A 26,333-nucleotide genomic window follows, 5' to 3' on the forward strand; every position below is an offset into this window, starting at 1 on the left:
CTATTCAAAATATAACTCGCAATCGACTGAAGCTCTGGGAAACCGCACAATCTTCATGTACAACCTGTGTAACCTGTCTGATCCCTCGTCACTGTCGAAACCATAAGGGTTGCTGAAAATCCAGATTGCTTCCAACACTGGCGTTGATTTCAACAAAACTTTTATGGCAAACAATTCATCCTTATTCCCAGTAAACCCGTATAACCTTAACGTCTTCAGGTTTGTTTCTAAGCACGCTGGCAATGGATAAACCTTCTTTAAACCATTTGTATGCAGAAAGACGCCCTGGATATACAAATAAAATATCATGAATCAATGAAACTCATAATGTTTGCAAATAAAGAATCGATTTCTGGGTTTGAAGTTACCATGGCGAAGTAAAGAGCTTCAAGACGAGGTGAGCACCGCAATATGGTGAGCAGGGCATCACATGCCATATTCATTGGATCTGTTGACTCAACATGAAGCTCAACCAAATTGTTGAACAAAGGAAGTTCCGGAATGTAAAATGATCCCTGACATAGAGCCTAACATGCACAACAAAAGAAAATTTCAGAAGAGTCTTCTGAATATACATATATCAATATAACAAGCTTGTTATGTGAGACCAAACCTCAGTAGCAAAGTCTGAAATTGATAGCCTTTCCACATTTGAGAGTGCCTTAAGAATTCTGAGCACGAAAAGACCGGCGTCCGTGCCGTCGCTGGGCGGTGGGTGAACCTCAACAGCTCCATTGGTGATCGATGATGTGTTACAATCCAACACATAGTCATTTAGGAGGTCCCCATCGTACGAGAATGTTTTCAGGTTACTCGAAGTGATTACTATTCGGCAGCTTGTTGGATCATTGTCATCGATTAAATCGTTTTCGTCATCTTCCCACTCCCTGATGGTCAATATCTGAAGCGATGGACAAGCAATCTGAACAGTTTCAATGTTGGTCCATTTGCAATCAATTAAGGTCAACTGCGTCAGGGAGGGACAACCATTGAAAAGTCGCTGCGTTGAGAAAGAATCAGGGAACATAACCTCTCTCAAACTCATAGTGGTGAGACTCGGAAAAGAAATGAAGGGAGGGAGCATGAAAAGATGCGGCATGCTGAGATGAAAATGTGTCAAGTCTTTGGAGCTAAAGAGGTAATCAGGGAAGACCAATGGTTCTTCATCAAGGTTTCCGAATTCGAGGCTTAGTTCTTGAATCGTGGGGTTGATGAAACCGCTTAGCCAGCCATTAACGATAGGAGTGTCCTCGCAAACGTCGCATGCGAGAGAGAATATTTTAATACACGAGGTGTTCAAAACCGCGAGTAGTTTCTCCACAAAGTCAATGAACTCTTTCTTCTCCCTGTGTCCTTTTTCTGCCAACCTAACCTTTGAGATATGCTTCCATTGATTCCTCCATTTTTTGGATATGACATCTGTTTGAATTGCTTCTTTGATGGGTAGGTTGGAGATAACCTCTTGAAGGATCTCGTTTGGTAGATCACGTAATTTGGTACCACTGTTTGTCTCTCCCTCGTGTTGCTTCCCGTTCTTGTTACACTTTGCATCCATCCCTGTAACCATAGGCATTAGCAAAATTCAAATGAAAGCAATACCCAGCAGAGATTATCTTTAAGGTTTTGGTTAGAAATGATGTGAAATCTCTAATGTGTGTGTCTTAAATTCAGATTTTATTGGTCTTGTATTTTTTAATAAATTCTCTACAAAATCCATTAATGGTCATCATCAGAGTCAATACAGTATCACCCTATATCTAAAGTCTTACCGAAGGATTTAAGTGTGCCCATTGTAATCCCAGATCCACCGAGATCATGCAAAATCACAGTCCACGACCATGTTAAGTCTGACCTAAAATTCATTATTTTTTTAATATGCGATGAGATTCTATCTTAACAAAGAATTTCATTAACACAAACTTCCGAGAAACGCACAAAAGTGGCGATTTCATTATCAGAATCACAGACACAGTGTAAAGGGTTCAAGAATTATCTGTAAGCGAAAGCAGAAAATTGAGAAACAAAAGTTGAAGTGATAACCTGAAGAGGGAAGGAAAGAACAAGTAACAGCCTTCACTGGAAAGTGGCGATGGTAACAAGTAGACGACACTTTCACTTCTCAGCGCCACCGGCGAGGAAGTGAGTGATACTTGCGATATAATATGTGATCAAACATGTTATAGATGCCACTATTTATAACTATTGATTGAATTTTCAATTGATATATTTTTTTAATTTTTTTAATACAGGGAAACTTTCAAAACCAACTGATCAATAATTAATTAATGATATAAATTTAATAACAATAATTAAATGCATATATATATATATATATATATATATATATATTGATTCCAAAAAAGTTATATAAATTGTTTCTCGTTTTCTCAGCTTTTTGTCAAGACAGACCCATTTAGTGAAAAGATTAGATAGTTGTCAAACAAAAACTTGAAGCTTTGACAGTTATAACTAAGATTGTCTTAAAAAAATTGAGATAGAAAAGATTATTTAATATTTGAATTTCGGAAACTGTTTCGGATAATTAAATTATTAATGAAAATATGATTAAAATATATTTATTGCACTCTAAATTTTACAATATTTTGAAGAAAAAAAATAATTAATGAAGTGCGTGCAGCAGTTATTTTGTAAATATATGTGTAACTTTTTCAAATTATTATTGCCAATATTAATGTCCTTTGATAATAAGAAAAAACGTCAATGTATGTTTATCACACCAATAATATATTTATAGTATATAGAATATAATATAATGTAGAAACGTTTCCGATGATTGGTGGCATTTGCAAGACCCATCGGCGGTATATTTATTTATAATTGAACATATTAAATAATCAAGTTGAGAAATTCTTTAATATTAAATTAAATATTTGAGAAAAGTTTTCAGGTTAGAATGCATTGATTGCATTCTATATTTTAATATTTTTTGGAAAAAAAACAATGAACCATTAATAGTCTTCTGAAATATAAGGTTACGTTTAATGTACATTTTGTTAGTTTCTAGTTTTTTTTATTGTGGTGTTTGTTTTATTAGTAGTATTTCAGGCAAATAATTTGTTAGTAATATGTAATAGTTTTTGAAACATTATTTTTTTAAAATAGAAGTTTAATTTAAAAAATACAGTAATAAATTTCATTTTTATTAATAGATGGCACTATTTGTAAGTATTGATGGAATGTACTTACATGATATATTACCGGGAGATAAATTAATGTCGTAAAAATTGAATAACAAGAACTAAATGAACAACAACACGATTTGATACTAAAAGTTCTTGATATAATTGGTGTGACATTCGCATTTCTTGATTTCCTCTTTCTGTCCACTTACACCTTAAATAGATAATTTCATGATATATAAGACATTTAAATATATTTCATTTAAATTAAATTCATTTTTTTAAAATATTTTGTTTAGATGAGGTGATTTAAATTAATTTTGTAAATAAAGTAACTCAATTGTTATTAAATTAAAAATATATATTTAAATATTAAATAATTGTTAAAAAGAACCATGTTAATACTAATAATTTTGTATAACTCATCCTGATTAAAGTAAATATTTTGTTAAAGTTTTTTAATATTTTTTTATTTTAAGTTATGAAATGTTAGATCGGAGATGAGACCCAGTTGGGTAGAGCTCATATAAGACTAGGTTGAGTCAATCTAACTCAAAGTCTAGTCAGGTCGACACAAGTATAGGTTGAGTTGAGTCGTTCTTGGACCAGATGTCAAATATATGCTTAGGCTTAGTCAAGTTGAGTTGGCTCAAATCCAGGTTGAACTAAGTTGGACAATGTCTAAGTCAAACCAAGTTGGGTTGGGTCCAAATTGAGTCGAGTTAGGTAACTCACATTTAGTCGATTAAGTCCACATTCATTCAAGTCGAGACAAACCCACATCAAGTCGAGTTAGGCTAGGCCCAAGTTGGTCCTAGTCCAATGTAGACCAACCAAGCGAAGTTTGTTTGGGCCTGGGTCGACTAAGTTGGTCCAAACAACCTAAATGAGCTCATGCTCATGTCATATCATATAGGCTTGGACCCTAGTCAAGCCAAGTTGGGTGTGTCCACATTCATCCAATTTGGGCTCAACCACGTTCAACCAACTCGACTAGGCCCATGTGAGTTCTGATTTGATCAAGATCAAATTGGGCTAACTTGATCAATACCAAATCCAATAAAATTTAACCAAATCAAGTTAAGTTTATTTTAAGTTGTAACATTCAATCGTGACCTTATCAAATTAAGTTAGGTCAATTCCATATCAGGTTGAGTTATGACATTAGGTTACGATCTTATCCAAACATACTATAAACATATTACTTTATCTCAAAAGTATTAACTAAATAAAAAACTATATAAAATTAATAAATATAGAAAACAATTATTATTAAGTGGGGGAAATGTTTAATGAGGTAGCTTAATTATTAATAACAAATATGCTTTAAATTATTTATTACTCTGAAGTATTCAATGTTTTGAAAAAATAATTAATGAATGTATACAACCGCTATTTTGTAAGCATTTACATTTTTCTCATTATCCTCAAAATAATGTTTCTTTATATTAAAAGAATACTTATGTAAATTTATTGCAACACAAATATTTAATTATACATTATATGTATAGAACAGTTAAATTTGACAATCTAATTGTATTTCTGGCATCCATTCTGGTTATATTTATTGCACTTGAATAAATTACATTATGAAGTTTGAAAATTGTTAACATATATTAAATATTTGATAAATATGTTAAAATAAAACTGTAGTTATTGCATTCCACATTTAAATATTTTATTTTGGAAAAAAGTAACTAAGTATTAAATAAACTTTTAATATAAAACACTTTTTCTCAAAAAATAAATAAATTGTTGTCACTTTTTTTTAAGACTTTTTATGGTTGCTACATTAATTATTATTTTTTTTTAAATACCCATAAATAGTTAACATGTTGTCAATAAAATAATACTATATATTTGAAATAAATAACAAAAATAAATCATCTAATAACCTGAATTGAGAATATAACTTTTTATTGATGTCAAAGTTTTATTTAACTACTTTTGTTTTATTTAAAATAAAAAAATTCTTAATAAGAATATAAATCTTGAGATATTGTCTGTTTTAAAAATTTTAAACTTAGTTTGACATTGACTCCTAAGCGATGTAAAATTTATTAGAGCTTCATCACAATTTTATTCTTAAAATAATTTTTAAAATACGCTTAAAAGGATGAAGGGAAAAAGAATATTTAAATTGTGTTTTACATTGATTCCTAAACGATGTGAGACTTATTAAATATACCAAAACAAATTCAACTATTTTTTAGAAGAGTATGAATTAGTTTAAATAATGTTATAAATTGAATAAGCAAACAAACAAAAATATATATCAAGGATAGGTAGATATACATGAATTTTCTTATAAAAGAGATAATCATTATATAAAAGTAATTATTTTTAATGAAATTAAATATGACATTTTCGAGGATTGTAACTACCACTAATATTATTATTTGGGATTGCAATGTTCCAGAAAGAACCGACGTGACTAATAGACTACCAAAAATTTTTAACAACCCCTGCCTGAAAAGATGTAACTTGTTTGAAGATTTCAAACTCTCATTACTTAGGATTTTTTGAAACCCCGTTACTATTCAGGTTTTTGAAAGTTACAATGGTTGAACGATATACATTTCATAAAGGAGTACGTGGTTCTATTTTATACAAGAATTTGTAGTTTGTTGATCTAGGTTAGATTGATTTTAATAGTACTATATGCCAAATAAGTTGTTTAATCAGCTTATATTCATTTTATTTCAAATTAGAAGATGCAATATACATACTTGTGTATCTCTCTTCTTCTTATTCTACGTAATTAATTTAATTAAAGAATCACATAAAAGAATAAAACTGTAAAATAATTATTTTAATTTTAAAATAATTAAATTTAATTAAACAGTTATCTGAAGAGTTAAAATGGTAAATTTTAAGTTAAAAAATATTTTTTTAAAAGATAAAACTAAAAAATATTCTGTAAAAAAAAATCACCTCTATTGGTGAGATAGATTATGTCTCCTGAAACAATAATCTATAGTTTTCTCTTTTATATTTCTTTTATATTTTCTTAAATTCTTTTATAAAATTCAGTTTCATCCCATTTCACAAAATAAGACTTTGTATATTTTCATTTTTCTTTCTCCACAACAAGGTGGGGATTTTTATTTTTTGATAACATTAAAGATATTATTTTATTCTTATTGTAAGATAATAATATAGGTTTTGGATATTTTATATTAAACTAACAATTTTAACTATAATTGTTCAGAAGGTACTTCTTCCAACATATTTATACTTCCATATCTCTCTCTATATACTATGAATTAATATTTCCATTTTTATATTACTTTAGAATTAGTTAATTGATGTAATGAAATTATAATTTATAGCCAGAAGTAAGTTATTAAATTTATTTTAAATTCAATTGATATATATATATATATATAATAAATTAATAATGGAAAGAAAACAAATGTAAATTAATAAGTTCTAAGGATAAAAATTGCAAGGGCATAAAATTTTATTGAAAACAACATACTATATGTTCTTCCAAATGATTTTTTATCTATAAAATTAGATTTTATATAATACAAGACAAGCATAAGTATTTCTGACATTTTACCATTTGAACTACTTTAAATAAATAGTTTTATTAAATACTTATGACTTAATATGTCATTTTAACAATTGTTAGTACCTGTTATGAGTTTTTTATGTTTTAAATTAGTTTTACTCACTTCAATTAACGTGTTTTAGATATTCTTAATCATAAACTATGTAAATCTTAAACATGTTAAAAGAAATACAAGTGTTCGGACCTCAAGTTTATTGAAATTATATGTCGATCATCATATTTGTAATATTATTTTTATGATTTTGTCATTAAAAGTATTTAAAAAGTTTGAAGGTGAAAGGTATATTTTAGTGTCTTTAGCCTAATTTAAAAGATGTAAGACTATAGGAAACAAACTTTAATTAAGGTTTAATTAAATATGACATCAATATGGATTGTATGACTAGGAGAACGAGATCGGGTCCTCGAATACAATAATTATTTTCGTCCTCATTTATTTGCTTCGGAAGATATGGATTTATTATGACTTTCTGAATTGATTTACGATAAATCTCAGCAAAGATCTGATCTCTTTAGATACTAGCTAGAAATATGAATGGTCTGAAAATAATTGTTTACGCCCACTTCCTATAGGCTATACCAATGTATGCATGCATGTATGTTTCTGGCACTGAGCTTAATAGTTAGGTAGTTGAGGTCTTCACTACTCTCTTTCTCAGTTTCTCCAAGAATCGACGACCGAAAACAATAGACGCGTCCTTATCTCCACTCCCACTACAGTTCACAACCACTTTACTACCATCGCAAAGTGTGGGAGCCAATTTTTCTAAGATACCCAATGCATGTGCTGCCTCCAGGGATGGAAATATGCCCTCTAATCTGCATAAATTTTCGTAAGCTGCATAATATGTCAGTAGATCAGTAATTCGTATAATGTTTTTCATAACTCAAGTGGTAACAAATGTTTTTGGCGAAAGTAGTACCATCAAGAGCTTCTTCGTCAGTTGCAGCACAAAATTCAGCTCTCCCACTTTCTTTAAGAAAGCTTAACTCTGGACCAACTCCTGGATATTCCATTCTGCAAGTTCGTATCAAATATGTGCGTTAGTAAGCTTTTAAGGTTAATGTTTGTGACGTGGGAAAGATATCAAACACTAAATAACCCTAATATTTGAATTACTGACCCAGCGGCAATGGAATGTGGATGGATAATTTGGCCATGTTGGTCCTGTAGTAAATAGCTGATGGCCCCATGGTAGACACCCACTTCTCCTTTGCTCAACGTTGAAGAATGTTTGCCACCCTCAAGTCCCAAACCCCCACCTTCGACTCCAATCAACCTTACATCTTCATCATCAACAAACTCATGAAACAGACCCAAAGCGTTTGACCCTGTCCCCACGCAAGCCACCAGAACATCTGGCTTCCCTCCCCACTTTTCCAATGCCTGCGTCCTAGTTTCTTTCCCTATCACCGACTGAAACTCCCGAACCATGCTCGGGCATGGGTGTGGTCCCACCGCCGAACCCGTCAAGTGGTATTTATTTTCCAAATCCCCAACCCAACACCGAAACGCATCCGATGCTGCATCTCTGAACCCTCCATCAACTGCTTCAACCTATGCATCCACAAACCATCCATTACTAATTGCTTCTTTTCAACGCACATGTTTGATAAAGAACGGAGAAAATGGTTTATACCTCAGCTCCTAGCAGATTCATCAACCGCACGTTTGAATACTGTCTTTCGATGTCTTTGGCGGCCATGAAAACAGTGCACTCCAAAGCGAGTTTTGCGCATGCTGCTGCTGTCGCAAGGCCATGGTGTCCAGAGCCAGTGGCGGTGACCACGCTTTTGCATCCCATGCGTTTAGCAATCATGGCTTGCGCAAGAGCGTTGTTCATCTTGTGAGAGCCACCGTGGTTGAGATCCTCCCTCTTTAAGTATATATCAGGTCCTGTCCCGTTGTTTCTGCTCTTATAATACTCCGACAATCGCTGGGCGTGATACAGAGGCGTCTCTCTCCCAGCATAGTCTCTTAACGCCTCCGCTAGCTCTGCCTGAAAAGTGTGGTCGCCCAGGGCGTTTTCGAACTCAACTTCAAGCTGGCTGAAATAGGCTACAAGATGTTCATGTACAAATTTTCCTCCAAACCTACCGAACTTTCCGGAAGCAGAGATTGGAAGTTCCTCCCCCTGGAAAGTTTCGAAAGCGTTGTTGTCTATTAATGAGGGTGTTGGAGGGGGAACGTAGGTATCGCTTAGCGGAGGGAACTCAGTTTGGTGAGTGATCTCTGCTCGAGCCACCACGGAGGCAGCGCGCTCTTTCTTATCTATGAACTTGGTAGTTCTGGAATGGTAGCTGATGAGTGCCCCTTGCAGTTTGCATGCCATAATAATCTTATGGTGTTTCTACGTGAGTGATGAATGAGAGAGAGAGAGCTGTGTTTACTTACAACAATGTCTCCTTATTTATAGCAGAAATTATCGGACCCTGATACCTGAGTGTTTCTCGGACCCTGATACCTGACAACCACCGATTTTTCTACGCTCAGGTAACGAACTACTCTTACTACAATCATTTTAATAATTTTTTATAACATTTAATTACAAAATATACGTTTACTATATTTTTTATTTATTGAAATAGTCAAATCAAGAATTGTATCCATCTCTACACCTCTCAGGGTGTTAAAATTTAGTTTTTTTTTTTATATATTTAAAACGTGTTTCCAGACTATCATTTTTTTTTTCGCATTATTCCCTTCAGTGACACACATAAACATATTCAAATCTGATCCCCACGAAACACTTATCTTCATCCATATAGTAAGTTTATGTCAATCCTTTGTTTAGAAGAAAATAATCTTTTTGAACATAGAGAATGTCTTTGTAAGGAAAATATAATAATTAAAAATAAATAAATCTTTTTGACACCTTTTGACGATTATTTGACAACTTGTATAAGAGTAAAATAGTTTTAACAAAAAATAATTTTTATATTTTTAGAAGAAAGAAAAAATAAATAGTTACAAGAAATAATGTCAAATGGTAGTAAAAAAAGGAATGATGTCAAAATACCAGTATCCTAATTAAAATTAAATAAACTTTTTTGAATTGTGAAATAAAAACAAATAAAATAAACAAATGAATGTCAAGTGATCATGAGAAAAGAGAAAGAAGAAATAATGCGTACAAAAAACACACAAGAAAAGTTTGGGTGAAAAACAACTCAAAGAAAGTTTGTTTGCTTATTAATTTATTAGAACCTTTGTTCAATATATAGAGTACAATGTCCCATCATATAGAGGAAAGGAAAAAGTAAAAACCAAATAAAATAGAATATTTGATAATAATAAAAGAGAATCAAATATATTATATCTCTATCAATATAAATAAAAAGCAGGAGATATATAATATCTTTATCACCCCTTCTCAAGGTGGACATGAAGATTGTAAAGGTTCAACTTGGAAGTAGCAACCCGGATAGTAGAAGGATGTAAGGACTTAGTAAACATATCAGCAAGTTGACTTCTAGAAGGAACATAGAGAAGGTGAATAAGACCATCAACATTTGTCGAATAATGTGGCAATCAAGTTCTATGTGTTTGGTTCTCTCATGAAAAGTGGGATTCTTGACAATGTGAATAGCAGAATTGTTGTCACAAAAGGCAGTGTAGGGAGTGGGAACAAAAAAATACAAATCCTGAAAAAAGGTATTGAATCCATTGTAGTTCACATGCCAGGGATGCCAAGGCGCGATACTCAACCTCGGAAGAAGATCGTGAAATAGTGGTTTGTTTCTTAGACTTCCAAGTAACCAAAGAGGTGCCTAAGAAAACAGAATATCCAGAAACAAAGCGTCGGGTAGTGGCACATGTTGCCCAATTAGAATCAGAAAACACTTGAATTTTAAAAGAGGTGTTGGATTACAAAAGGCCATATCCAGGAGCATTTTTTAAGTACCGAATGATCCGTAAAGCCTGATGCATATGTGGTTCACGCGGAGAAGAAACAAACTGGCTGAGTTATTAGACAACAAAACTAATATCAGGCCTGATGTTAGTCAAGTAAAGTAATCGTCCAATCATACACCGAAAGGAAGAAGGATCTAGTAGAAGTTTGATAGAAGGATTAGATGGTGTTGGTGCAGGTTTACATCCAAGCATCTCTGTCTCTGAAATGAGGTCCAAACAGTATTTCCTTTGATTCAAAACTAATCCATCAAGAGAACGAGAAACTTCAAGGCCCAAAAAATACTTGATAGGGCCAAGATCTTGGATATGAAATATAGAATGAAGATGAGCTTTTACAGCATTAATTTCAACAATGTTATTGCCAGTGAGAACCACATCATTGACATAAACCAATAAAGCAGTAATATCAGAGGCAGATTTCTTCACAAAAAGAGAGTGATTAGCATAGCTTTGTGTGTAACCAAGAATAAGTATCTCTGAAGTTAATTTCTGATTCCAATTACGACTGGCGGCTTGTTTTAAACCATATAGAGACTTGTTAAGCTTACAAACAAGATTTGGATGGGGAAGAGAAAGACCAGGTGGAGGCTTCATATAGATCTCTTCATGTAAGTCTCCATGGAGAAAAACATTGTCAACATCCAACTGATGAATAAACCAATCACTAGCAGTGGCCAAGGCTAAAAGGATGCAGACAATAGTAACAGGAGAGAAAGTTTCGAAATAATCAATCTCTTCGGTTTGAGTAAAATCTTTAGCACCAACCGTGTTTTAAATCTATCGACTGTGCCATCTGGTTTATGTTTGAGTTTGTAAACCCAGCGGCAACCAATTGGCTTGATGTCAGAAGGAGAAAGAACTAAAGTCCAAGTCTGGTTTATGTCAAGAGCATGTAACTCAACATCCATAGTCTGTTTCCAGCAATCATGTTGAGCAGCTTCTTTACAGGGGAAAGGTTCAGCTTGAGCAGACATATTATGAAAAAAAGAAAAGCAGTATGGTCAAAAGAACAATTATCATAAGAAACAAAAGAATGCATTGGATAAGGTGTGGAAAAAGTAGAGCATGAAGTGGAAGCAGCACCACAATAATATTGATCTAAGTATCGAGACCTGTTTTTCACTTTATGAGATGTTCTAAGATCAAGATCAGTAACTTCGGCATTATTAGAAACAATCCTAGTAACAAGGTCCGTAGTAAGGTCAGTGGCATGTGAAACAGGTAAAGTTGAAAAATCATACATGCTAATATCACAATTATGAGAATCATCAATTGAAGCAATAGAGTTATCAGAAGTCAAAGAGGATGAGTAAAGAAAAATATTTTCATGAAAGATAACATTCTTAGTCACAAAAATAGACTTGGAGTGAAGATCATACAAAACATATCCCTTTGTTCCATATTTATAACCAAGAAAAACACATTTTAAGCTTCGAGAATCCAATTTAGTTCTTCCAGTATTAGCAGAACTAGCGTAAGCCAGAGATGATCAAAGCATGGGTTAAGGTGCACAGGATTTGGGGGAGAACTAGAGGATGATGTAGTATTGGCCATGACAGGAAATCAACAAGAAAGGAAAAAAATGTGAAAGGCGATTTAAATCTGATACCATGTTAGATGTGTATAGCCATGAGAGAAAGAAGAAAGGATGCGTACAAAAAACGCACAAGAAAAGTTTGGGTGAAAAACAACTCAAAGAGAGCTTGCTTGCTTATTGATTTATTAAAACCTTTGTTCAATATATAAAGTACAATGTCCTATCATATAGAGGGAAAAGTAAAAACCAAATAAAATAAAATATTTGATAATAATAAAAGAGAATCAAATATATAATATCTCCATCAATATAAATAAAAGCAGGAGATATACTTTATCACTTCTTTCAAATTATCAAATTATCTTTCTTAGACTCAAACATGCTCTCTTTTAATTTGAGTTTAAATGTATGAAAGCATACGTAATTAATAAGTAATACAAATTTAAAATGGTTATCTATTTATAATTTTTAAATAAATTATAATCAATATAATTATTTATAACCAATGTAAATTAAATATTTAAGAAAAAATTTCAAATTAGAATGCACTGATTGCATTCTATAATGTTTTGGGGGGGAAAAATTAAAGTACCACACTAATAGTCTTTGAAATATAAGGTTGCTCTTTGTATAGGTTTTGTTAGTTTCTAGCTTTTTTATTATTTTGTTTCATTTTATTAGTAGTATATTAGCCAAGTAATGCTTTTAGTAATTTGTAATACTTTTTGAAACATTATTTTTTAAAATAATGTTTATTCAAAAGATGCATCTGATTTCATCTTTATTAACAGATGGCACTATTTATAAGTATTGATTGAATGTATTTACATGATAGATTAGTAGGAGATAAATTAATGTTATAAAATTTAATAACAAGAATTAAATGAACAAAAGCATAGTTGATACCAAAATTTGTTGATATAAGTGGTGTGACATTTATAACTCTTAATTTCCTTTTTGGGTTAAGTTATGGAGCACACGTATTATTTTATCTCAAAATATTAATTCACTAATAAATTTAGATGAGTCATATAAAACAAGAGAACTAAATTATAGGTAACTAAATATGGAGAGAACTACTAATTAATTCTTAGCTAATCCTTAACAACTTGGTTATATCAAATTCTTAGCAAATTAGTTGTACAAAATCCCTAACTAATACCTACCAAAATGTTTGTATCAAATTCCTAACTAATTCCTAGTAAAATATTTGTAGCAGATTCCTAGCAACCTAGTTGTAGCAAATTCCTAGCAAACGGTTTACAGTAAATCTCTTACGGAGTCATAGCAAAATTTATGTAACAAATCTCTAGTTAATCCCTAACAAAATGATTGTAGCAAATCTCTCGTTAATCCCTCACAAAATAATTATAGCAAATTCATTGCTAATCCATAACAAGCTAATCCCTAACTAAACCATAACTAATCTCTCACCAATTATAATATATTTTATCTCCTGGTAATCCCTAATCAAAATTATATGCCAACATATATTTCAGGCTTTTATTATTTTTTATCTTATAAAATGCATTTAATTACCAATATTACGTATTAAAATACATTTAATTGTAGCAAATTGCATTTTTTTTTTGAGAAAAAAAGTTTTGTATCACACAAAAGTCTATCAAATACTTAATTACTTTTTATTCAAAATAAAATATTAAAATATAGAATACAATAACTGCATTTTAATTTTAACATATTTATCTAATATTTAATTTATGTTGAAAATTTTCAAACTTCATAATTTAATTTATTCAAGTGTAATAAATATAACGGGGAAATGCGACTAGATTGTCAAATTTAACTGTTCCATACATTTGATGTATAATTAAATATTTGTGTTGTAATAAATTTGTATAAGTATTTTTTTAATATGAAGAAACATTAATTTTGAGAATAATGGAAAAAAATGTAAATGTTCACAAAATAACGATACTTCTTTAATTGCTTTTATCTTCAAACTATTGTATAATTTATAATTGTTAATAATTTAAAACATATTTGTTATTAATAATTAAGTTATCTTATTAAACAATTCCCCACATATTAAATTATTACTGTTTTCTATATTGTTAATTTTTTAAATATATTCTTATTTATAACTATGGATAGTTAATATATATATATATATATATATATATATATATATATATATATATATTATAAATTAATATTTTTGTTATTTCATATTACTTTATTCTTTAGATTTAGTTAATTGGCACAATGAAATTGTAATGTATAACCAAAATTAAGTTATTTAATTTATTTTAAATTCAATTGAAAATATTATATATATATATATATATATATATATATATATATATATATTATGTAAAATATTAAGAGTAGAATATTCAAATACGAAAGATTATAATAATCGAAAGAAACAAAACAAATAATTCATTAGCAAATAACAATTACAAGGGCTTACATTTTATTCAAAACAAGTTTATAAATTCTTCCAAATAATTTTTTATCTATAAAGTTATAATTTATATAAAATACAGAAGAAACATATGCATTTCTAATATTTTACCATTTCAACTACTTAAAAAAAATAGTTTTATTAAATACCTATAATTTAATATGTTATGTTAACCACTTTTATGTTTTAAACCGGCTTTACTGACTTCAACTAACTTGTTTTAGAGAATTAAGCTTAACGTATGTAAATCCTAAACATGGTTGGTTTAAAAAAATACACGTGTTCCAACTTCAAATTTAGCGAGATAATATTGTTAGCATTAGTGTATTGATCCTAAAAATACAATAATTGAGTGGGTGCATGAAGAAATTGTAAGGGAGCAGAAGTAAAAGCCTTCTTCAACAGTATGGAATTTGGCCTTTGTTCGACTTTTGGGTCCACCAAAGTTTATATTAGGCTACTCCTATTCACACCCCCTATATTTCGACATATATACTCTCTTTTTTTAATTAAAATATCATATTTACCTTCTTTGTAAAGATTTGTAAAGATTTTTAACCCGTTGTAAAGAACTTAATATACATGAAAGAGAAAAAATATATGCTACAAAAATTTAAATGTGCGTAGTATGTAACAAACTAGTATATTGTAACTATAATATATAATATTGTCATACTGAGTTTGATATTTGACTGGTACTTTGATATTTTACTTAACATTATGTAAATTACATAATAATCAATGATTGTGTAGTTTAGAATTTTGATATATTTAAAGTTTAGAATTTGATATGAATATAATATATATTACTTAGGGGTTGGAGCAATAAAGTAATGAGATTATATAGAAAATAGAATAAATACATATTAAACACCTTAACATGCTATGAAAGTAAATATGGTAAAATGTTGTGTTAAGATTGAGACTCTTAATTGGGTTAATAGTTTTGATATCATGTCACATCATATAATTAAGCCCATTTAAACGATTTGGCAAAAGTATTAGGAAGGTCCATGCATATAAAAGAAAGGGTTAAATATCTTTTTATCCCTTAAGTTTCAGTTAAATTTGAAATTAGTCGTTCTTTGAAACTTTATACCAATTTAGTTCTTTATCTTTAAAATGCGTGAATTTAATCTTTTTAACCAAATTTTGTTAAGTTTTTTTGACGTTTCAAACGCATTTCATGATAGTATTTGAATTGTTTATACCGTTTGTCACATTTTCGCTTAAATGTTAACTCAAATATTATCATAAAATGCGTTTAAAATGTCAAATAAATTTAACAAAAATTGGTAAAAAGAACTAAATCTACACATTTCTAAAGATGAAGGACTAAATTGGTATAAAGTTTCGTAAAAAGACTAATTCCAAAATTTACTTAAATTTTAAGGACAAAAACATATTTAACCTTAAAAAAAAAAACATTTATACATGAACCAAATGGTGCCAACAGAAACCACAATGAAAAAGAAAGAAACTAAATTAACTAGATTGAGTAAGCTATGCAATGAATTGGATTATGATATTTTTGACAATTTTTTTAGTACATATTAAATATATATTTTTAAGTTACATCAAATATCTTTTTCATTTAAAAATATCGTTAAAAATTTCTCAACAAATTTTTTTATTCGAATGAATTATTGCAAGTGCAGGAGATAACCAGCCATATAAATATCAGAGGACTATGAAATGAACAACATCATTAATAATGTTCTGTTCCAAATAGATATTTTAACTTTACTAAATAAAATAACATAAAATAAGAGTTTTTTTTTTTTTCGTGGCTAGTGATTGCCGGGGTGGGTTCATTACTGAAAACGATGACAGTGGTGAAGAGATGAGTCAGGCAGGAATCAAATCAGCAGTAGGTATATGTCGCATCTTTTGAAATAAAAAATATTAAAAAGATATAATAATAATAAAATATGAGTTCAATATGAAAAGTTATTAATACGGATAATCTGGTATCATCTCACTCGACTCATCACGAATTAATGAGTTAATACAACTCAATTCATTTATTAATGAACCAAATAACTTTTAACTCGACTCGATCCATCGCGAGTTGATGGGTTAAACAAATTAGTTCACGGGTTCACTTAATTAAAAAAATACATTTTTTTATATATTTTGAGTCAAAACTATATTATAATTCTAATTAAAATCTAAATAAACTTTAATACAATCTAAATACAAACTAAACTCACAAAAATATAAATGATCTATGTGTTAGCTAAAAAAAACAAGCTAACATGAGTCAAATACAAAGTCCAACTTAACAAAAAAAAATCTTGTGTGACTCTTTATTTATGGGTTGGTGAGCCAACCCGGCTCACTATGGGTTCAATCCAGATGAGCCGAATTCTAGATGAGTCGGGTAAAAAATTAATCCTATTGAAATTCATAAAAAAATTTCAACTCAATCCAGCTCAAACCCGTAGTGAGTTGTGTTGACTCGCGAGTTTCAATTCATTTTGATAATCAATACATATATAAAGAATTAACATAATTTTTAATTCAAAATTTATAATAAATTTAGGTATTTTAATAAAATTTTTAACAAGATAATATACTTTGCTGGAAATTTTTCTTGTTTTTCTGTTTTTCTATTTAAAAAAAATTAATATTATTTTCTTCACTCTTTGAATTTAGTTCTACCCTTCTAAAAGTTCTTAATCTAATGGATTTTTATTTTCTTTTAAAAGAAAGTAAATATAATTTGTTGTGTACGTTGCAGAAAAGGAGAGATGTCGTTGTTATACACGTAAGATCCAGAGATGTGGGTGCCAACCACCTGAGACATCACTCAATGTCCCTAGAAAGAGAATCACGGGATGAGGAGTGCACAAAAAGCTGAAAATATTCTGGTATGATATAATTTATCAACAAAACAAAATGATTTTATTTAATTATAATAAATTCATATTTTAATTATATTTCCTTTTACTTTTTAATTTAAAATACCAATATATTATAATATTATTACAATGAGTTGTGAAGTAAATATTCTTTTTAAATTGTGTTTTTGTTTTGAAATAAAAGCAAGCTTTGAATTTAATTCAATGGATTTAAATAGTGGTAACTTCGATCCATTATTTTTGGAGTTGTATCGTTTTTTGGTATTTTATTTTTCATTTTCTTTGTTCTATTCTTATTTGCCCTCAATTATTGGTATCCCCGTCAATTCTTGATTTGAAATAAACGAAGGGAGTTGCATTTCTTTATGTGGTAAAATATTAGGTTCCTTGATTTTAATATATATATATATATATATATATATAAAAGATTTTTTTATTTTAATATATTTAATATATTTGATATCTTTAAATTTTTATATGTACAGAAAAATTAACATCCTAAAATATTTTCTGAGGATTCATCACTATCAAGTTGGCGACGGGTTAAAAACTTAGACCATTTTCATTAAATTACTTAACTAACTTTTATAATTTTGTTGTCTTTCATTTTCATTGTATATTTAATCAAAAACGAAATTGATTATATTCAATTAAGAATGACTTTAAAATATTTGTTAGGTATTGTTTAAATCTATTCTGATTTAGAAGGAAAATATCCCTATGTTGATATGGAGTGATGGAGCTTTAAATTTTACAAAATTATATATATATATATATATATATATATATATATATATATATATATATATATATATATATATGTGTGTGTGTGTGTGTGGCGTCTTCAAATTTATATAAACCTATAAAAATACAATTTGGCATTTGGCATCCAAAATAATTTTGAAAGATTCATCACACTTGGTATAAGTATAACATTTTTAAAATCTAAGTATAAGAAAGTGATTTGTATGTATCGTTTTACATATAGTTTTATATATAGAGGTGACAAAATTGGTCAATTTAACTTGTGTTTGCCTATTCCATTCTTAGTTCGTCAAAAAACAGGTTAGACCGAGTAGATCTACCATTAAAAAATGGAATAGCAACTATAACCTGTCTTGTTATAAGACCGGTGGGTCGTCTGTCATTTTTTTCTTCTTAATTTGAGATTTTTTATTTTTTTCAAAAAATTTAAATATTTATTTATAAAATTTGTTTATATATATATATATATATATATATATATTTAAAACATATTTAAACATATAAATAACTTTTATTTGATTAATTAATATATTTAATTGAATAAATTAAAATAATTATTATATTTACATGTTAAATTACTCTATTATAATTAATAATTAAAATTTAAATTATAAGTGTCAATAATTTAAATTATAATAATATTATATATTTATATTTATTAAATATTATCATGGTTATTTATTATTAATTAGGAGATATTTTCTTTGTATTGCAGTGCCATATATCATCCCATCAACTTCTTGTGAAGATACTACCTCACCAACCACCTCACTTATATCACAATAATATCTCAATAATTTTTTTTTTTCATGTCACATAATTTTTCATCGTATCTTTCAACTATTATTTAATGTTTACAAAATTCATTCACATCCCTGAAGTATATCCTTAGGATGTCAAAAAAAATTTGTATCTATAGATATATGCAGATAAAATCCGTAACGAGTAGAAATGAATATTATAAATGGATACCTATAGATAATAGGTACGAGTATTTTTTATACCCACATGTTAATGGAGCAGGTACATGTATTATAGTATTCGTACCCGTTAATACCCGTACCCGCTATACTTTAATATAAATTAAAAAAAAAAGTAAAAAAACATGATTAAAACATTAACACTTTGATTTTGAATGAGTTATTTTTTATTAATTTTTGTTTTAAAAAAAATCATTTATTTGTAAATTGTCATTTAACACTATTTAAATGGATTATTTACACTATTAAAATTTTCTTTTATAAATATCCACGAATATTAAAAAAATATGTAGATACTAGTATAATGGACATCTACACATATATAGATACAACGAAATATATATTTATTTAGCGGTTATGATAGGAAAAACTAATACACATATCCTATCCACTTTGTTATCCATGTACATTTCCTCTCATAACGACCTTGATTGTTCAAATGACATTATATTTCACCAAAAATAAAAATCAGTTTCATTACATAAAATAGTTTAATGCACACATTTGATTATTTAATTATATTTTAGTATTTTTATTATTTATTTATTTCACATATATCATATATTTATTATATTTTTAAGAATTATTGTACACTTCTCAATATTAATATATCGCGTATGTATCACGTATCGTATCTTATTATTTTTAAAATAAATATATCAAATACATGTCATATTCGATGCATGTATCATATACGTGCATCACATGAAATAATTTAATTAATATTGGAAGAGACAAATGTAAATATACTGTTATGGATATGAGATGAAGATAAGACACATCTTTCATAATTATTTAAAGTACACAAAAATTTCATTATTTCCATCCTTATATTTATATAAATGTTTTATAAACTTTTGATTTTTTAATTAATGTATTTAATTAAATTAATTAAAATAATTATTAATTTTATATAATAAATCACTTATTTATTATTAATAGTTAAAAATGAATTTCGTACTAACGATTAACGTTATAATAATTGAATATTTATATTTTTAAATAATATGGTTTAGAAATTTATTTTTTGAGTTATTTTTTATTTTAATTTTTATTGAAAGAAAACATGTTGAGAAATTCAACTTGTCAAATTTGTGGGTGTTGTGCTGTGCCACCTACTGATTATCTAACCTAATGTAATCAAGAAGAAGGAGGTCTCTTTTCATAAGCACACGAGAGAGAATTGAGGGAGAAAACATGGTTATATTATTTAACAAATTAGTGGTACGTGTGGTACTTGAACAGTAATGATGTATTATCATTTCTCTAGAAAGGTAAGATCTCCTTTTCGTAATATATAATATATTAGAGAGAGATGAAAATAAAAAAATATTAATTTATTGATAATAATATTTTAATTTATATTTTTTTATCAATTTTTAATTTATTATATCAATTATCCTTTAATTATCTATTTAACTTTTTCTATTAATATAATATAATAATTAAAAATAATCAAAATAATAAATAAAAAATAAAAAAAAAAGAATCAAAATATTATTATCATAATTCAATTCAATCATGTATGGTCCTACAATACGATTTCATTTTCGTTAACATTAAGGAAGAAATTGATTTGTGATTTTGTGAATTGATTTAAAACAAATCTCAGCAAAGATTTGATCTCTTTTTCGTCGAGACCCTTTTATTATATACAAATAAATAAACATATATGAGGAGGTCAATGGTCTGAAAATAATTATTTACGACCATTTACTAGGTTATACCAATGCATGCATATGTATATTTTTGGTATAGCATCATCAGTGAAGGTGGTATTGAGCTTAAGGAGAAACAATAGTTAGGTAACTAATGTTTTTGTCATTGTGGGTCCAAGAGTCTGCGATTGAAGACTATAGCCGCATCCTTATCTCCACGCCCACTACAGTTCACAACCACTTTAGTACCATCGCAGAGTGTGGGAGCCAATTTTTCTAAGATACCCAATGCATGTGCTGCCTCCAGGGATGGAAATATGCCCTCTAATCTGCATACTTTTTCGTAAGCTGCATAATATGTCAGTGGATCAGTAATTCGTATAATGTTTTTCATAACTCAAATAATGGTAACAAATGTTTTTGGCCAAAGTAGTACCATCAAGAGCTTCTTCGTCAGTTGCAGAACAAAATTCAGCTCTCCCACTTTCTTTAAGAAAGCTTAACTCTGGACCAACTCCTGGATATTCCATCCTGCAAGTTCATATCAAATGTGGGTTAGTAAGCTTTTAAGGTTAATGTTTGTGACGTGGGAAAGATATCAAATACTAAATAACCCTAATATTTTAATCACTGACCCAGCGGCAATGGAATGTGGATGGATAATTTGGCCATGTTGGTCCTGTAGTAAATAGCTGATGGCCCCATGGTAGACACCCACTTCTCCTTTGCTCAACGTTGAAGAATGTTTGCCACTCTCAAGTCCCAAACCCCCACCTTCGACTCCAATCAACCTTACATCTTCATCATCAACAAACTCATGAAACAGACCCAAAGCGTTTGACCCTGTCCCCACGCAAGCCACCAGAACATCTGGCTTCCCTCCCCACTTTTCCAACGCCTGCGTCCTCGTTTCTTTCCCTATCACCGACTGAAACTCCCGAACCATGCTCGGGCATGGGTGTGGTCCCACTGCCGAACCCGTCAAATGGTATTTATTTTCCAAATCCCCCACCCAACACCGAAACGCATCCGATGCTGCATCTCTGAACCCTCCATCAACTGCTTCAACCTATGCATCCACAAATCATCCATTACTAATTGCTTCTTTTCAACGCACATGTTTGGTAAAGAACAGAGAAAATGGTTTATACCTGAGCTCCTAGCAGCTTCATCAACCGCACGTTTGAATACTGTCTTTCGATGTCTTTGGCTGCCATGAAAACCGTGCACTCCAAAGCGAGTTTTGCGCATGCTGCTGCCGTTGCAAGGCCATGGTGTCCAGAGCCAGTGGCGGTGACCACGCTTTTGCATCCCATGCGTTTAGCAATCATGGCTTGCGCAAGAGCGTTGTTCATCTTGTGAGAGCCACCGTGGTTGAGATCCTCCCTCTTTAAGTATATATCAGGCCCTGTCCCGTTGTTCCTGCTCTTATAATACTCCGACAATCGTTTGGTGTGATACAGAGGTGTCTCTCTGCCAGCATAGTCTCTTAACGCCTCCGCCAGCTCTGCCTGTGGGGACCCCCATAAAGGTTAAATTAAAGGCTTTCAATTGTTCTATTTATATATAAACATTAAGCTATTAGTATAAGAGTGAATTTGATGAATTTGGGTAATTAATTAACCTGAAAAGCATCGTCGGCCATGGCTTTTTTGAACTCAGCTTCAAGCTGGCTCAAACAGGCTATAATAGTTTCAGGTACAAATTTGCCTCCAAACCTACCGAACTTTCCCGAAGTAGAAATGGGAAGTTCCTTCTTCTGGGGAGTTTGGAAAGGGTTATTGTCCATTGAGGGTGTTGGAGGGGGGACGTAGGTAACGTTCAACTGAGGGAGCTTAGTTTGGTGAGTGACGAGAGCTTGAGCCACCACAGAAGCAGCGCGCTCTTTCTGATCTATGAACTTGCTACTTCTGGAATGGCACCTTATGAGTGTTCCTTGCAGTTTACAAGCCATGAGAATTGTATGGTGTTTCTGTGTGAGTCAGGAATGAGATAGAGAATTGTGTTTGCTTGCAACAATGTCTCTTCACAGGCTATATTTATACTGTGCCTGGGTTTATGTCACCGCGTTCACGTTCTTCAAAACAAAATCTTTGGACCCTTAAATATTTAAAACGTGTTTCGAGACAATAATTGCTTTTTTTTTTTTTTTTCACATTATTCACTCACGGAAACAGGTTCAAATCTCAGCTCCACCAAACACTTATCCTCATCCACATCCTACGGTTACCGTAAGTTTGTACTAATTAATTGCTATATTTAGCATCTTTTCGCAGAGAACCTCTTTGTGAGGAAAATACATTAACTAAAAAAACATTAAACTTTTTTAATTGCTGAAGAAATAAAAATAAAATAAAATAACGAGTGTAAAGTGATTATAGAAAAGAAAACCATGTAAATTTTATTTTAAGAAAATTATATTTTAACATTGGGATACTAACTAATAATATATATGTAAAAGATACTTTTAATAAAAAATACATGTAAATGAATTCTGAGTAAAATAAGTACTAAAATATTTTTTATTTAAGACTAGTAACGCAATATTTTTTTTCAATAAAAGATTATAGATAAAATTGTTTTGAGTCTCGTAATATAATTACCCTTTATGTTAATTTAATACATTTAACTTTTTCTTCTTTCCGATGATCTTCTGAGACTCAGAATATATGCTCTTTTTATTTGAGTTGAAAAGTATGAAAGCTTACGTAATTAATAATTATTAATAATTAATACAAATTTAAAGTTGTTGTCTATTTATGTTTTTTTTAATAAACTTTTATCTGTATAGAATCCACTGAATGTTAAATATAAATTTAATATTTCATATATGATTATTTAAATTATATTTTAGTATAAAGTGGAGGTGTATTAGGATGAACCAAATCCATTTTTTTAATCAACACCTTTTCATTATGTCTGTACAACATTAATTATGCTTAAAATTTAGTAAAATTGTGCAGGTTCTTGTTGTTAACGATCATGATTTACCATCTTCTATTAATCTATGAACTATATGGGTAGGAACCGATTGATTTGATATTCCACGCCATGCTTTTACTTCAATGTCACACTTATGACGCGCCTATTGCCTTTTAAACGTGTGTGTGTGTAAAACTCCGAAGGAAAAAATATAGTTTGGCACGTCTTTTAAAGTGAATAAAAGTCACTTCATTAATAACTTATGTTAATGACATAATATTTCAAGTTATAAAACAAAAAATGTAATTAAAATGATATTATTTTAAATTGGACGTTTTTAATTCTGAAATATTGGCACCAAAAAATAGAAAGGTAGTTAAATTACATGAGAGTGACATTTGGGATGAGAATTGTCTTAAGTGACAACGCTTCTTTCTCGATCTTTCTTTTCTTTATGCATCTTTATATTTTTAAAAACTTTAATTTAATTTTAAATTCTTCAATCTTTCTTTTCTTTATGCATCTTTATAATATTTAAAATTTTTAATTTAATTTTAAATTCTGAAATGTATAATTTATAGATATTTTAAATTGTACAACCTGAAATAGAAATATAAAATAAAAAATACATTTTAAATTAAAAATGGTCTTTTCGTTTGATCTATGAAGGTGAACGAGTAGAAAGAAATTATGGAGGTACAAAAAGAAGAGCCAACCAATGGATTATGTCTTCCACTTCAAGTCCTACCGATTTTTTTTATTTTAAAACAAAGGCCCAAATGTTTTTTCAAGTTTTGATTGGACTTGTTAATTAGATAAACTCATGGCTTTAACTTTCTACGCCCCCATAAAATATCTTCCATCACCTCATCATTTTGGATTTTATTTTTCGAAACGCATTAAATCACTTTCAGAAACATGTTTTCGAAAGATACTCACTCACTTTTCTGGAAAACACTCACTTATTCCTATTCCAATTTTTTTTTCAGAAGCTTTAATGGGGTAAAATAAGAAAATTGATAGGGTGCCGAAAGTAACACCCTGAACTGATTTGGTTCGACTGGCCTTATTTTTGTAAACCTTTGGGCCGAATTTGGGTAGTCCAGAGTTTGCCAAAACAGTGTCAGCCATTAGTAGAAAGTATCAAAATAACTTACCAAACCACTATGCTGGTTTTAGATTTTTTTTTTCTTAAATCACAACCAATCATATTTTAGTGTTATTCTACTTTTACAATAACTTATTATTCTTCTCTGTCGAATTTATATATGGTGCTCTAAAAAAAAAAAATAGAAAAGTATGTCCGATCTAAAAGAACCACAAAAATGGCAACACTTTTTACTTTGTCGAAAGAAGATCTTCCACGTCTCTAAATCTATACTTGCAAAATGTTATCAAAAAATTCACATTTTTTTTTCGTTTTATTTTTTTTATTCTCCACCATTTACACAAAAATTCGATATGATTGTAAAAAATATGGAAGATCGTTCCAATAAATTAGAGAAATAAATTTAAAGTGAAAAAACATATTTAAAGGAAATAAGAAAAAGGCACGGTGTTACAATACGCCCAAAAAGATGAGAATATCGACTAGATAACATATTTTATCAATTAACTATATCATTTCATAATTATATCAATACAACATAAAATAAAATCTATTTATAATATACTATATTAAAAAAATTGTATAATTAAAAAATTCAGAGGACAAGGTCCCCCAGCCCCACCCTATAAACTAGATCCTTCACGGGCTGGACCAATGTGGCTGTTCATCATCATGCTCAACTTCACCTTCAGTGGGCCTTTTACGAATTTACTGTATCTATTGGGTTTGAATTTGGATTTAACTCCCTCTCACTCACTTTCATTCTATTTAATTTTTTTTATCATTTATATTTCTAATAATATGAGTAGGTTCGGTGGGTTAGGAAAAGAATAGACTAGTAAACGAAGAAGAACACAATTTTTAAACAACTTCTATGAGTTTCATTTGTAGGGATCACGGAACAGAAAACGTGTGTTTTGTTTTTATTAAAATCACTCATTTCAACGACACCTTTAACCTAGCGCTTTTTTCAACATAGGCTTGTTTTCTCTTTCCTACTTAGCTTCAATTCATGTATAATAAGCCCACAATAATATTTGATTTTTCATTCAAGTGAGAGAGAGACATATAATAATCATATGTTTTTGTATGATATCGTGTAACATGTTTTTTTTTATCATATGTATGGAGACATAACATGCTAATGTTATGGAATATTTATTAGATTGCATTTCATACCATAATTTCAATGCTTTAAACGTTTATGTTAGTATCTAATTAATCATTCATTTTGAAAAACAAATAAAATAAAAAAAGACCCGAATAATTAAGAAAGAGGTAGCTTTCATTAATTAATGAAAATTCTATAATACACATTCACAAACAAAAGCTAACCGGTTAGAACAGTGTAATGGAAGATTCATATTCCAGCTCTAATTTTGAGAAGGGTACTTGATGCAGAATCATCATGCTTCATGTACCTTCACTTCTATGGCAG

At 29.7% G+C, this 26,333-nt stretch overlaps 3 protein-coding genes across 3 annotated transcripts; all 3 read right to left on the bottom strand.

The window, feature by feature from the left end:
- LOC114174651 (F-box/LRR-repeat protein At3g26922-like) lies at positions 1–1,791 on the bottom strand. The gene is made up of 4 exons (XM_028059479.1): positions 1,770–1,791; positions 614–1,557; positions 369–527; positions 1–285 (listed from the first exon to the last, which is right to left on the bottom strand). The coding sequence occupies exons 1-4, from the start codon at positions 1,789–1,791 to the stop codon at positions 1–3; spliced, it is 1,410 nt and encodes a 469-aa protein (XP_027915280.1).
- A 5,451-nt stretch (positions 1,792–7,242) lies between these two features.
- LOC114174358 (tryptophan synthase beta chain 1-like) lies at positions 7,243–9,050 on the bottom strand. Its single transcript, XM_028059196.1, has 4 exons — positions 8,358–9,050; positions 7,842–8,275; positions 7,641–7,735; positions 7,243–7,555 (listed from the first exon to the last, which is right to left on the bottom strand). The coding sequence occupies exons 1-4, from the start codon at positions 9,048–9,050 to the stop codon at positions 7,341–7,343; spliced, it is 1,437 nt and encodes a 478-aa protein (XP_027914997.1). The 3' UTR covers positions 7,243–7,340.
- An 11,728-nt stretch (positions 9,051–20,778) lies between these two features.
- Positions 20,779–22,893, bottom strand: LOC114171220 (tryptophan synthase beta chain 1-like). Its single transcript, XM_028056393.1, has 5 exons — positions 22,490–22,893; positions 22,017–22,376; positions 21,501–21,934; positions 21,302–21,396; positions 20,779–21,213 (listed from the first exon to the last, which is right to left on the bottom strand). The coding sequence occupies exons 1-5, from the start codon at positions 22,817–22,819 to the stop codon at positions 21,029–21,031; spliced, it is 1,404 nt and encodes a 467-aa protein (XP_027912194.1). The 5' UTR covers positions 22,820–22,893; the 3' UTR covers positions 20,779–21,028.
- Between the last annotated feature and the right edge of the window lie 3,440 nt (positions 22,894–26,333).

Source organism: Vigna unguiculata, chromosome 2 (assembly GCF_004118075.2).
Source record: "Vigna unguiculata cultivar IT97K-499-35 chromosome 2, ASM411807v1, whole genome shotgun sequence".
NCBI lineage: Eukaryota > Viridiplantae > Streptophyta > Magnoliopsida > Fabales > Fabaceae > Vigna > Vigna unguiculata.

Coding starts and splice junctions, on each gene's coding strand:
- LOC114174358 (XM_028059196.1), bottom strand. CDS start 9,050: ATGGCATGCAAACTGCAAGGGGCACTCATCAGCTACCATTCCAGAACT. Junction 8,276..8,357: donor TGAATCTGCTAGGAGCTGAG/GTATAAACCATT, acceptor GTGGATGCATAG/GTTGAAGCAGTTGATGGAGG. Junction 7,556..7,640: donor TGACGAAGAAGCTCTTGATG/GTACTACTTTCG, acceptor CATATTATGCAG/CTTACGAAAATTTATGCAGA.
- LOC114174651 (XM_028059479.1), bottom strand. CDS start 1,791: ATGGGCACACTTAAATCCTTCG. Junction 1,558..1,769: donor GGGCACACTTAAATCCTTCG/GTAAGACTTTAG, acceptor CTATGGTTACAG/GGATGGATGCAAAGTGTAAC. Junction 286..368: donor AAGCTCTTTACTTCGCCATG/GTAACTTCAAAC, acceptor TTGTATATCCAG/GGCGTCTTTCTGCATACAAA.
- LOC114171220 (XM_028056393.1), bottom strand. CDS start 22,819: ATGGCTTGTAAACTGCAAGGAACACTCATAAGGTGCCATTCCAGAAGT. Junction 22,377..22,489: donor TGGCCGACGATGCTTTTCAG/GTTAATTAATTA, acceptor GGGTCCCCACAG/GCAGAGCTGGCGGAGGCGTT. Junction 21,397..21,500: donor CCACATTCCATTGCCGCTGG/GTCAGTGATTAA, acceptor ATGAACTTGCAG/GATGGAATATCCAGGAGTTG.